General features: G+C 40.3%; 2 protein-coding genes across 2 annotated transcripts in view; one reads left to right on the top strand and one right to left on the bottom strand.

Annotated features, from left to right (window-relative positions):
- Positions 1 to 652, bottom strand: part of BCL2L13 (BCL2 like 13) — a 47,031-nt gene extending 46,379 nt beyond the window's left edge. The window contains exon 1 of the mRNA XM_030041357.2: positions 521 to 652. The gene's annotated coding sequence lies outside the window, so the exon portion shown is untranslated. The remainder of the gene's footprint in view (positions 1 to 520) is intronic.
- A 96-nt stretch (positions 653 to 748) lies between these two features.
- Positions 749 to 12,778, top strand: ATP6V1E1 (ATPase H+ transporting V1 subunit E1). Its single transcript, XM_030041358.2, has 9 exons — positions 749 to 900; positions 4,485 to 4,550; positions 6,099 to 6,208; positions 6,693 to 6,759; positions 8,590 to 8,679; positions 10,033 to 10,101; positions 10,497 to 10,591; positions 11,485 to 11,572; positions 12,163 to 12,778. The coding sequence occupies exons 1-9, from the start codon at positions 868 to 870 to the stop codon at positions 12,223 to 12,225; spliced, it is 681 nt and encodes a 226-aa protein (XP_029897218.1). The 5' UTR covers positions 749 to 867; the 3' UTR covers positions 12,226 to 12,778.
- The last annotated feature ends 1,481 nt before the right edge of the window (positions 12,779 to 14,259 follow it).

Here is a 14,259-nt window from a genome sequence, read left to right as displayed (position 1 = left end):
TTGTAATAAGCTTTTTCACACAGAAAACAAGGCGCCGTAAAAACTGACGAAACAGAAGTAGGCCAGGAAGGAGCAGGGATATGACAAATACCACGTTTGACACCGATTTGTAAGGAACAGTTCTATTTTTTTCAGTAGGTGTACCTGCAGAATGGAAATGGAAGCTTCCCGCCAGCTAGAATAAACAAATACCATTAGAGGCTATGAAGATTGTGTTAAGTTTTGCCATAAAGAAAAGGATGGAAGCAGTAACAGAACTCCTGAAGAATCAGCACATCATTCGAAAACGGTCTTGAACGTTTCTGCACCACAAAATGACAGAAGGTAATAACAAAGGCGGCTGTGAGTCCCCAGCACGTATTTCTACAATGAAACGCTGGTGCCATAGCTGTTAACCACAAAAGTACAGCCAACCTGAGGGGCCCACCACAAGGCTCCCCCAAGCCACCTCCACCCGACAGCCGCGATCTCCGGCCTCCCTGCGCCCTGCTGCTTTTCTCTTCCGGGCGGTCCCGGCTACCTCACTCCGGCCGGGCTTCGGGGGCAGCTGCCGGCCCCGCCACCGGCGACCGGCGCGAAGGAAGGCGGGCGGAGCCGGGCGCTCCCCGCTCCGGTCGTGAAGAGGCGCTGAAGACGACACCCCGTCCCCGACCGCAAGATGGCAGTCTGCCACGCGCAAGAACCCGCCCCCGTGACGCCGGCCAGAGCTCGGGTTTCTATTGGCCCGGAGGAGCAAGTGGGCGGGGCGGCGTGACACAGCGGCAGCAGCACCAGCTGTGACCCGAACCGGATTTGATTCCACTCGCGGTCGCCGACGGCCCCAGCCGCCTTCCACCGAGCCCCGCCGCCGCCGCCAACGCCGCCGCCATGGCGCTCAGCGATGCCGACGTCCAGAAGCAGGTAGGGCCGCGGGCCCCAGCCCGAACGCCGTCCTGCGGCCCCGGAGCGGGCAGCGCGGCGGCCGCTGCCAGGTCCGCCGCCTCCTCCTCCACACTGCGCTCGGCCCGGCCGGGGCCGGGACCCGGGAGCTGACGGGACGGACCCAGCGTGAGGAGAGGGGCACCCAGGGCTGGGCCGGGGCGGCCGAGGCAGCCTCCTTGCCGCTTCCTTGCCCTGAAGCCGTGCCAGGTGTGGGGCTCGGGTGTGCCTGAGCTGAAGGGCCATTTGTCTGGTAAAAGGCCGGTCGGAGGGGGAGGGATGGTGACAGCTCTGAACCCTGCAACAGCAGAAGCGGCTGCATCCAGCTGCGGCTGATCCACGTTTTGGTTGTGGAATAGGGTCTCCTGCTCCGGGGGTGGAAGAGTAGCGGTCTCCTGTGAAAGCAAGGGTTGGTGAAGGGGTAAGATCTTCTCTGGGAATCTTAGTGAGAAAGAAGTTTCTGAAGAAAGTGAATTTTTCCCTGGTGGGATTGATTGGCCACCGTTTGGGGAACTTTGCTGAAGCATTTTGATGACACGCTCTGCCAGATTATAATGAAAGGGATTGTAAGTAGCCTTTATGCTATCTACCGTGTTTAATTGCACTTTAAGGCAGATAAATACATTGCCCTAGATAAGTACTGTCTTTTTAGATGTTGCTCTCTAAAGACTTTCCATCTGTTTTTTTCTTACAGCTACACTACATCTAATTAGCTGTAACTTAGCATTTGGGTAGGCAATTCAGCATTCTCGAATGCCTTTTTCATGTTTATATCCTAAGCAGAGTAGTGCAACCTGGGCTTCTCTTGCAATGGAAACTTACAACCCTGAAGTCTGACTGTGGATACTTCCTCCTGAGGCAGGACACTTTGTCCTTATTGACGGTAAACAATGCCCTTGCCTAAAAAAGCTGCTTTGAGCTGGGTTGAAAATGGCGTGCCATGTTAAAGACTGCATGGATCCAGTCGGCACTGGTCTGTGGAGTTTCCTACAGGTGATGAGCAGATCGGCCAAGTTCCTTTTGTCCTTTGCTTCATAAGTGCTTCATGTCTCACTTTCTCATTCAGTAAACATAGTCTCTTGGCAAGGAAGCATCACATTGAAAGTAAAATCAGTAGGTTGACTTTCTCTGAAAGGGAGATTGTAACATTACATTCTGTCGCCTTTTATCCACAAAGCTTGTTTGTTTTTTCCTGCCTCTTCCATGAAGATAATAAAAATAAAGCTGACATTGGGTTGGTCTTGCTCAGCCGCCATGGACCTGAACTTCAAAGGTTAGTTCAGGATCCGTTGATAAACTAAACATGTAATGCTAATAGCATTTCACATCTGCAACTTCCCTGTCATTGTTTTACGCTCCTGAGTCTAGGGTGATCCTGTTAACTGAAAAAAGAATGCTGCGGATGGCACAACAGTTCTGCATGTGTATGAATCTGGAATGGACTTGCCAACTGGTCCTCTGAACCCTTGACTACTTGCCATGGCGCTTTCAGTAATCTTAACTTTGAAAATCATCTCTAATTAAGAATTTTTCCCATTGCTAGTGAAGCCAGTCTAACATCTAGAACTTCCCATGGAAAGGATAATCACACTACTACTGATGGGAAAAACCCTCTCTTCCTTTCTATAGGAAATCTACTATGCTAAAGTTATTAACTTCATTTAAAATTAATCTCATTTAAAAACATATATTTTTGTCAGTGTTATTAAAACTACTCCTATTTATAGATGTGAAAGTCTCACTTAGGATCTCTTTTCATTTCTAGGAAAAGCAAAAAGGAATTTCCTACAACAGTTTTTGAAGGCAATAACACTGTTCAGTCTTACCAGACTAGGGGAAATAGATGCTGTATTAGCTTGCTTCCATCTTATTCCTCTTCATTATGCAGAGGACGTTTTTTGAACACCTGGAAGTGTTTAAAGTACTTTCCCAAAATTCAGAAACTAAACCAAACTGGAGGAAGTGACTCAGTAATGTAAGGGTTACTACTGCTATACAGAGTTCTTGGTCTCCTTCAACAATAGACTTTTCAGCAAAATAATTTCCTTATTTTATATGTCTCTCTTGTCCTTTCTGAAATGCAGGTAGATCTAAAGCTTGGTTTAACCAGTCATCTCATTAGGCGAGCAGGGTTGGAAACTGACGCTATAGATGGACATGTGCTTGAAAGTGTTGCAAACTGGAATTGAAAGAAAAATTGCTGATTTGATTTTGAGGATGTAGATATTATTGTTCACTTCTTCCACTGCACATGCTTAAAATCTTCCACTTGTCTGTTCACTTCTGTTTTTTCACCTATATGGGCATAGTGCTGTTCTGCACATTGGCTCAGTTTTCATGTTGGCACCTTTCTTATCTCTTTAAAATATTTCACTTTAATATGAGATTATATAAATAGAGTCTTTCGTACAAGTTTATTCAGACCAGCTTGTCTGCAAAATGTGTCTTGTCACTAAGCACAAGCAAAAAGTCAGTAGGTTTTTATAGTCTGCTCAACTGTACGGTCCGCTCCATCTGCCCTTGGAAATGGCTATACCTGTTTAAAGTTGCAGTCTGGCTGGGCATGAGTCGCTTACGGTCTGCCCCAAGTGTGAGCCTAAACTTAGGCCTGGTCACAGAAAGGCATGTGATAAATAAGCAGAACTCAGTATAATTGCTTTCCTTGTCTTTAAGCTGTTGGATCTGTGCTTTACAGTGTTTTGAGGTGGTGTAAAAAAGGTTCTTCAAGTAGAATATATTAGTGCATACCAGGTCCTAAAGCAGCATGTGATATACTTGATGTGGTCTTGATCAACTAGCGCTGCTATCTCCGTCGTCTTCCCCAGTTCCTCCAAACTAACATGCAACTACTTTATAAAGTCATTTTGAGTTGAACCATATAGCTGCATTTTTTTAATTACCTTGTAAGTCTTTACAGAATTTATTACTTTTTTTCAAGAAAGATTTCTTAGGTGTGTAAAGGAACTTATGGTTGTACAGATCTGACCAGAGTCGTCAGTTGCCCTTTGCTTTGCTTCACTTCTAGTGTGGAAGGCCCACGTTCATTCAGATGCCATCCATACCTGATGTAGAGCAGGGACTCTATGTTAATCTTCTATCTTTCATGTAAATGTCATAACAAACAGGCTGTTTTACTGTGTGAGGATTTATTTCATTTTTTTTATGAATCCTGGGGCAGGGCTGGCGGGGGGGGGGGAGCGGAAATGTTGTTCTCACTAGTGAAGAATGAAAATACACAGTCTCACATTTATACAAATTTAATTTTAGGTTGGGGTGTTTTGGTTTTTTTTGTATAGTTGCATACCTGAAGTATATTCTTCTAATGACAGCCAGTGAAGCAGCATTATATAGAATTATTTGGGAAAAAAAATTAATTTTCTTGTAATCTGTGTTAAGATGAACTGACTCTTTGACCTGTATGCTCAATTTAATTTCCTTGAAAAACAATGTTATATGAATTAGTAAATGGATATGGAGGGGCCTACTGTACAAAGGAGGACTATATACATCCTTCTCTCAAAGTCCTTTCCAACAGAAAATATTTTCTTTTCTCTCTCTTGTTACAGATCAAGCATATGATGGCTTTCATTGAGCAGGAAGCCAATGAAAAGGCTGAAGAAATAGATGCAAAGGTAAAAATGGAAGTTCAATGTCAGTAAGTGCAAAAGGAAAACTGCATCTGACATCCTGTTTTGATAGCTGCAGTCAGAGCAGCCCTAGAACACTTTTGCAAGCTACAGCTTACTTCACGTTTAGTTATTACATAGCAAAAAATTATGCTACCGTAAGGTTAATATTGGTTAGCTTTTGACAAATGAAAACAAGTCAGAGCTATTTTTTGGTCAAAGTTTTCTTAGTGGTTCTTAAATATAAATTTATTTATATGCAAATTCACTCATGTTTTTTTAAGCAATCAGGAGAGCTGAGTGGTAATGTGAATAGACTGGATTAAGTGGAACACCTTCCCCTTCCTCCTATACATAACTTGACATCACTGAGGATTAAAGGAGTTCTCTGCATAATTATGAGTTCTGCTAAGGTTTGTCATAACCAGCTATTACCACAAGGTTTAATCTTTAATTTTTGCTTGACTTCCATAGCGTGTCGGGCAGAAACATTAGTAGTAAATGAAAGCATTAATGCTAGTAATCTTGCACAAGCATTCATACATGTACCAAAATGATAAAAGATGAAAGTTAAACTGGTTGAATTATGTTGGTGAAAATTTGTTTGTAAGCAGGTTCATAACTGTACCTAAACCTGTGTAGCCACCTGCAGACTAAATTCTAGATGTGATTTAGTAGGTATCCTGGGGAACTAAAACATAAATTTATGTTCAAGGTATGAGCTGAATTACTTGCAGAATTCTTCAGTTATGTTAAGCCACAAGAGATTGAGTTTAATATTAACCTGGTGATAGAATATAGATGTTTACTAAAGAAGGATTAATGGTGCCTTACAACCCTAACAATCTGCCTTATACCAATACTAAAATGTCTTGTTGGTATTGGACTTGGCATATGTATTACTATTAATATTTAATCCGCCTTAAACATTTAGATCTACACAAATATTTAATCAGTACTAAAGCAGGTATTCCTGATGATCTGCAAACGGAAGTCAGGAGTTGAGATTGGATTCTCGGGTATAAATAGGAAAATTTGCCATGTGTTTTCACATGCTGTCTGGCTTGTCTTTATAAAAAAGTAATAGCTATACTGTCACTCTCCTTGTGTAAGAATTACTTAAAGTAATGAAGTTTGTGGACACTGAGGGCTGGGTAGCTTGTTTTAGGTAGAATCTCCTGTAGCTAGAAAAGAGACCAATTCTACAGAAACAAATCAGACATGAAGCTCAGATAAAATGAGTTTTGCTTAACAGTATGTAATATATACATTTGGTAATTTTGTGCCTGAGGAATAAATACTGCAAGGAAACGTGTCAGTCAATTGATAAAATAAGCTGTATCTTAGTTAGCAAGGTTCTAGTTCAGCAGAACACATCCTGAACTCCCTTTGACTTGAGTACTGGTTGAAATGTTTTGTTTATATGGAACCATAAACTGTATCATCCTAGCTTATCTATGAAGGTGCTCTGAAAGGATGGCTGTTTCATTTTGATTCTGTTTTTTTCAGCCCATGGAATCAATTTCCACTTCAGTTATTTGATTTTTACTGTAGGCAGAAGAAGAATTCAACATTGAGAAGGGTCGCCTTGTTCAGACACAGAGGCTGAAAATCATGGAGTATTATGAAAAGAAGGAGAAACAAATTGAACAGCAAAAGAAAATGTAAGTTGCTTAGGTTAGATGGCTGACTTAAGAGCCCGAGCTTTCATTTTATTGCTAATTTTATACAAAACTGTTTTTCCCTGGCAAATAGGCAAATTTTAGCCAATATATTTAGTTCTAATTATGAGTTTCTAGTTTCTCCTGAGGAGAAATTATTGAAGGTGAGCTACAATAGTATAGCTGTTAATAAGTGTGGTGAAAGAATCTTTTGTATTTATGTAGTTAATGTCTAGAACTGTACCCTGGTCTGTTACTCTGGGACAAATGATCATGTCAGGTTTAGCTTTGGTGGGTCTTTACTGAAGGACAGAGTTCTGCATTGTAATCATTTGGGCAAGTTCAGAAACAGATTCAAACAGGTGAACAGGCTTTGTTATTAAAAGTTGTAGTATTGTTATCTTTAAATGTAAAGTGTACAGTTAAATGTTGCAGTTCTTCTGTCAAAGTCTGATGGATTGATTCAACTTTATCGTGCAACTTGCAGTCAGATGTCCAACCTGATGAATCAAGCAAGACTGAAGGTCCTCAAGGCAAGGGATGACCTTATTGCAGTGAGTATCTCTATGGTAAAGACACAGAGGTTCTATTTCTACCATCTGTTAGGAAATGTTCTTAACCATTCTATAAAGAAAAATATGATTTGTGATTGAGTGACATTTGCTTCAACATACAAAAATGGCTTTCCCAGCTGCTCTGAAAAGTCATTAAGGATTTAATCCAGCTTCGCTAATCTGCTTTAGCTCATTTTCACAGTTTCTATTACCTGCTCTTTTAGGGAAATACTGTTCTCTGCCAGGAACATTGCAGGCAACATTGTATCTATTATTTGGACAATAGCTTACTTCTTTAAAGAGCAGGAACTCTGTCTTGCACGCTTGGTAGAACTTTGAAGTTCTGTTTGCCTGAAGCAACATTTATGCATTATAGCTGTTATGGCTTAAGCAAGTAGGCTTAAAACACCGCTAACTGGGCTTTTCTGTCTCCTTTAGTGGCCCCCAGTATATGAAAAGGTTTGCTTCTTGTTCTAGTAGGTGACCAGTCTGTGTGTTGACGTATAGGGTGAGTGATCATTTATCAGAGCAGGCTACGTTTAGTCTTAGTGCAGGCTTACTATGTTTACCTTACACCACGTGTAGTGTATTGTCATTCTGCTCATTATACAGCTTGCAGGTTTCCTTTTATCTTTTACTCCGTCTCGGAGGCAGTTTGTGTTCCATACTCTGCTAGATGGTGCTGTTGAGCTATTGGAAAAGCTGCGAGACCTGTAGAAGTCAAAAATAAAAGTTAAAGATAATGTTAAAGTTGAGGTTACTGTGAAAAAAGGGAGTTAGCAGAAGAAAATCACCAGTTTATTGATTCTTTAAACCTAGTTTCAGACTTTAGGTTATATTCACAGAGAGGAGGAAGGTGGGTGGCTAAAGAACTAACTCTATTGTGATAGTCTCTGCTGGGTAATCTCTTCCTCATTTATCAGCTGACTCAACCTCATGCTTCTGAGTAATGCGTAACACTCTTCCTCATTTTAAAACATTTAAAGTCACATGCTGCTAGCCCTTTTTCCCTTTGGCCTCTTTCATGAGCAGAGCAAGAGAGATGAGCAGTCCCAGAAATGCTATGTTACTCTAGGGTGGACAGTGTAACTAGGTTTGACCATGACGTTAAATTGCGATAGTTTTGTGTCCTAGTACTGATTGTGTTAACGTGCACTGTTTTAAACACTGTGAGGCAGGACAGTAAAGAAAGGTTTATACCAAATCATACAATTTCTTTATATGAAGTAATTATGACAGTTCAGTTCTAGGAGCTGTGTTTGAATTGACTCAAATTTCTCAAAAATTCAATCCCATCTGATACCGATTTGCTGAATAAAGATAATCAAAACAAGTTACTTCAAATTAAAAATAAGCTCACACTTCTAAATTTTGACTTGCATTTACTTACAATTATAAAATACCTAACCTGAATGTTATTTGATAAAAAGATAGATTAAATTTCTTTGCTTGACCACAAAGCTGAAGAAATGTTATTTGGAGAACTTTATTAGTTTGCATTAGGCAATGATTTACAACATATTTAGTTTCTCTCTCTGAATTAATATTATAACTACTATCCTTTTACTACTGAGGTCGCCCTTTTTCATGAAAAAGGAATTATTGTCAGGTTATAATGGGTTCAGATCAGGGCAGGGAGAAGGGAACTGTTTGGGAAGGATATTGTGCCATGCACAGAGATGAAGGTCTAGCTTGGATGAACACCAGCTGGAGTGTACATTTACGTGTTGGCAGGGTGTGATAGCTATAATAGGAGTACAGAAAGTTGGTAGGCATGAAACCAAATGCCAGACAGATGGGCTCTGCTGATCTGATTTCTTCTGAATGTAGGATTTGCTGAATGAGGCCAAGCAGAGACTTGCCAAGGTGGTGAAGGATACTGCCAGGTACCAGACACTGCTGGATGGACTAGTTCTACAGGTAAATATTTAAATTGTAACAAATAGGTGATCACAGCCCTATCCTCCTAGGTGTCTGTCTTCAAAAGTAACCCACTGGAAGTTACGGTTGTATTGGAGTCTAGATCAAATGTTGCTGGGTGATCTTTGAATTTTAAACATCACTTCTGCTATATCTTTCAATCTTGGATTCTGAACAGATAAGGTTGCAGCTTATTTTGAGGTGTAAAACCTGGTGTACCAAGCAGCAGTTCCATTATGAGAACAATTGCAGATGGGCACATATACATTGTAACATGCACGTTTAGGATGCAGACTTTAAACTTCTGTAGTAATTAGTTGGATCAAATGCACCTTTGGCAAAAGCTGTTTCTCCAAACCTCAAAGTCAATAGTTACCCGCTTTTAAAATCCTTTTGGCATTTGACGTATAAGTCCTGGCTTTGACAAATTTACTGTAGTATGGCATGGGTCTGTAACTGAAATACAAAGCAGAAATCGAAGCTTTGCTTACCTAGAATACCATCCTGAAGCTCCAGAAATTAACTGCTAAAAATCCCATCAGCACTGGCCAGGGTCAGTCGTGCGACCACTAGTGCCACCTCCTGGTATGAATCGGTCCCGTTACTATAAACTCACAGAAGCCAGCCACGAACTCTCCTGTCCGCAGTTTGATGGCAGAGTTTTCTTAACAGTGTTTCCTACCAGCTTGTGCTTCCAATTCAGTGTTTTTTCTTTGTCACACTTAGGTCTGGTATTGCTGTACATCAAACAAACCTGTCTCACTCTTGCAAGCTGGCCACGTCTGTCTTGGCTCATTACATTTGATCCAGTGAGGGATCTGTGCTCATCAGTACTCACAGTGGGACTAGATGATCATTGTAGGTGTCTTCCAACTGGAAGTGAACCTGTTCTGTTCTATTCTGTTCTGTTCTCATGTATTGCTACAGGAACTGCAAGGCAGGGGTTATTAGAACAGGCACCTGAAACTATTGCATGTCTTCTTGAAGAGCTGCATTGGAGAATGTCAGCTTGGCTGCATGCTCAGTCTACTTAGACAGCAGTGATCCTTATGTATACATGTACATTGTCTGGGCAACTCAATCCTATGATACATATGTTTAGTTGCACTTGAGTTCCAAACTTGAAGCTAACAAAGAAACACATGATCCATAGTTGTAGGCTCTTTCCCAAATATTGGTGCTGTCCTCTCAGAATGTCTGCATGAGGTGAACTCGCAAGCAAAGAACTGAAGAAGCTAATATTGTCAGGCTTAGGTTTTCAAATTGATCAGCTCCTTTCTTTTCTTGGGGCTAAATAATTCTAAGACAATTGAAATGTTGACTTTCTGATACTGTAATGGTTATCTTGTGCAGGGATTCTACCAGCTGCTTGAGCCCAAAATAGTTGTTCGCTGCAGGAAACAGGATCTCCCTATGGTTAAGGTAAGACACCTAGAATAGTTTGACCAGTATCCTGCTCATGAAGGCTGGGACCTGACTGCAAATACTTGCTGTTCGGATCCCATCTGTGTGACATGAAAACAAGCTTTACTTGCTGCACTTCTGCTGCAGATACAATGCAAGAGAGCAAATATGCTTTTCAAGTTGGGATCATTTGCTTGCTTGGATATTACCTAGGAAATTTTAGACATTGCTACAATATTAAGAATAATAATTGGTTTTGGCTCAAAAGTCACACTGGAATACATTTGCTTAATTAAAAAAAAAGAAAAAGGCCTTAATCCCTTCATTTTATTACTACAAATGATTAAGTGACCAAACTCAAGTGGCGCACTAGCATTTGTCAATGCTAATTGGAGTTTTTTCTTGTATCCTAGACTGCTGTACAGAAAAGCATTCCCATCTACAAAAATGCCACAAAAAGCAATGTGGATGTTCACATTGACCAAGACAACTTCCTGCCAGAGGAAATGTAAGGAAAATAGGAGTCTTTTGTACAGAGCACTAACTTAATGCAACTTTTCAAGTCACAGCTCCTACTAGAACAGTCTCAGAAAATTATGTATGGAATATCCTCACAGTGTGTCTGCTGGTGTTCTAGTGGAATTTGGCACTTCTTTGTGTTAATTAAGCACAGACTCTGCAGCTTCCTCCAGACAAGCACTGTCTCTATCAAAAATGTTAATAAAAGTTTTGTGCAACCTGCAGCCTGATTCACAGTACTGAAGTAGAGAATAACTGTATGTAGAAACTGAACCATTGTTTTTTTTAAAGAGAGAGAATACGGATGTAGCTATGCTTTCTATCTCAAGACAAAGCAAATTGAGTCATACGGTGCTGCAGGATAATCGCTTGATGGGGGGGAGGTGTGTCTGTTATGTCTGCAAGGCTCTATTTCCATGTAGTATGATAAAGAACATGTCACAAAGCTGTTTATTCTGACAGTCAGTGATCTTTATGTATGGGCCAACAAACAACACTTTTAGCACTCTTCCTCAGTTCTCAAAATCTGAAAGCTGTCTATTAGTAATAAAATACAGAGTCTGAAGCTGTTCTGAAGTGACAAATTTCATAGTTCCCCTTGCATTTAGATCATGTAATGAGGACCCTTGTATGTAGCTGTGGTATAAATCTGATAATTGCAAAGACGCTTTGCACTGCTGCTTCAGTGGATCACTTTGTGCTGATTCCTATTAAGACATGATCAAAAACATTTTGTTTTTTTAAAAAATAAAAATCTTATCTACGTATCTGACCTGCCTATAAGCGCTGATTTGGGATAGTATCTCTGCCACATTCTGACTTTGAGATGTCCTGTGGATTTCACAAATTTTTTTTATTTTTTTTTTTTTCCCCCCTTTCTAGTGCTGGAGGTGTTGAAATCTATAATAGTGATGGTAAAATTAAGGTTTCCAATACCCTGGAAAGTCGTCTGGACCTTGTAGCCCAGCAGGTGAGTTTCTCTAACAGCCAAGGTGAACAAGATATAATTAACTAGTTTTGTCTGGTAATTAAATCCTAGTATTTTCAATGTGTCACAATAATGTGTGGGATTAGATTTCAACGTGGATGACAAGGAAGAAGTTATTTTTGAATTGAGAGAAGCAAATTGCCTACTGTTTGTGGTTCTCTACAACAAACATGGCTTTCCCCGGAGTGATCCCTTTTGAATTAAACATGAACATAAAACCCTAGAAATTATGATAGTGAAAGACTTGTTATGACTACACTGCAGTCAAGATGTTGAAATGCTGAGGCTAACTTGAATTACTCAAGCTAGCTCAAGCACTAGAAACTTTGGCTGAGACCTGTTATACCCTAGTGGAAAAAAACTAGCACTGGCATCTCTTATGCTGCAGTACAGGCAATCCTTTAAGTCTATAGAGTAGCAGGCAATGTGTGATCAGGTAGAGGCTTCAGAAAACTATTGAATTGACTTGTTAATTTTGAAGCCTAGCCTAGCTATCACACAGTGCCTGCAATCAGGATTGTACAGCAATTGTATTGCCCGTTGCATTTAACTGATGTACTCTTTCTCAACAGATGATGCCAGAAGTCAGAGTGGCTCTCTTTGGTGCTAATGCCAACAGGAAGTTTTTGGACTAAACCTCTATGAGAGAAGGTGGGATCTGTTCCACTGCCATACTGAAGGGGATGCAAAAGCATCTGCTAGTTTAAAATCTTGAAATATAACATTACCGTGTCATCCAGTATCTGTTCTTCAATGGAATAATTTTGCATACCTGCTGTGCTTAGCCTCTCTACTTGTGGTTAGAATGTATTGCTTAAAGGATGTGAAGACATACATATTCATCCAAAAGTGACACTAGAAAATGGAGGCATTTGGGCTCTTGGCTTTCCTTGCACTGTTGTGGCTCTATAAAGACAAGTGGTCCATTTAGGGTCACTCTCTTTGCTTTGGCCACATGTCTTTCAAGTTGTCTAATCTGTGAAGTAAATTACTATGCTGCCGATGGGAAATCCCTTTTCAGTTAAGGTCTTCAGTGTTACAGAGGGCATGCATTCCTTCCCAGGGTTAGTAGTTTAATTCATGTTACTTGGTCAGGCATTTCTCTGTTCTGTATATGTGATTTAAAAAAAAAAAAGCCTGAGCCTGTAAAACTTTATTTATTAAAATAAAAATGCGTGTGTGTATGGAGTTCTTTGTAGCTTCTCTCTGGGGGATTGGCAGCAACCTTTGAAAAGTGGGCTTGTGTGTATAAGGACTTACTACTTGAGGGCTGTGTGTAATAACTGTTCTCTGAAGCTAGAATTCAAGTGCATGGAGTACCGTCAAGCTATTTGCTTGAGTAACGTTGAATTGTAGGCAAGCCACTTGAATAGGACTCTAGGATGAGCTTCATTCTTCCTAAAAAATGGGTCAGTAGTTTTGCTCCCTCAATCCTCTTTCACAAGAGAGAACGAGAGTAACATAACTGCGCTACTTAAATATAACAAATACAATCAATTTCCAGTTACAGGTTTGTTGCTTCTGTTCAGGAGATCCAAACCATACCCCTGTAGTAATTAAATTTTAGGACTTGAGGAACAACAACTGACTCTGTTACAACTATTCTCTCTATTGTTAGAGTAACTATTAAGTTAAATAACAGTAGCATAACTATATTCCTTACCTAATCTCTTAAGTTTTACTAATGCTTACTTCTCCTTTCCTTCTGCTGTGATGACTAGTATTGTCTCCACATTTTATGGTGTAGGACAGAAAAATTCTTGAGGTGACTTTCCATACTACAAGCCTCTGCCAGAATACATGACTCTTCATCTAGTGCTCAATTCTGAAGCTTGTTTCATGGAAATAAGAAACTGATGAATTACCGCTGGAATATGTTTTGAAATAATCTTCTGCAAGTATTGCAGCGATTCAGGAATGGTAGAAATTTTACATTGTGCTATGAAGAATACTTGCCGAGCTGCAGTAACACTGCTTTATGCAGTCTTTTTAACCTGAGGCCCTTTCTTCTCAAGCTAAGGTGCATGCCCTCATGTTAGAGTAGACTCTAAATGCTAGATAAGCCTTTTACTGCCTCATTTCTCTAAAATGGAGAATGACTGCTAAGAAAATCCTGAATCCAAACTTATTTAATCTGTTTCTGGAAGAAGTGCTTTTGATTTCCTCTTACTTTGTAAGATTCTTCGGCAAGGTTGGGTTGTTTTTGTTTTACTGCTCTTTCCTGTTGCATTTAGGTACCAGTTTTTGTTTTCCACACAGATGGTTACGGTATTCATTCTTCTAGTGCTTTGCTTTTTGATACATGGTTCTGTGACTGGATAATAAGTGTATCTGGACTAAAGTCCTACTCTTTCTAGATTTTGTATAACTGTTACAGGTTACAGCTTTCATCTTTGCAACTGTCAGTGATCAAGCTTCCTGACTAAGCATTGGGCTCTGGTTTTGTAACACTACTCTAGTAAAGGAAAAGCCTTCTCATGTGCATGCTTAAGTGTATTGTTTCTTGATTCAAATAGTCCTTTTTGGAACAGATTTGTTTTGGTCCTTTCTGATGGTTTTTTCCTAGCTCATCAGTAGGCTATCTGCCAGTGCTTTGAAAATGCAGTTGAACTTACGCAGTTGGGTCATTATTTTCTCTATAACTAGGGCTAGGAACAAACTCTAAATGT

The sequence above is a fragment of the Aquila chrysaetos genome, chromosome 17 (genome assembly GCF_900496995.4).
Source record: "Aquila chrysaetos chrysaetos chromosome 17, bAquChr1.4, whole genome shotgun sequence".
NCBI lineage: Eukaryota > Metazoa > Chordata > Aves > Accipitriformes > Accipitridae > Aquila > Aquila chrysaetos.
This window is presented reverse-complemented; position numbering and strand designations above follow the sequence as displayed.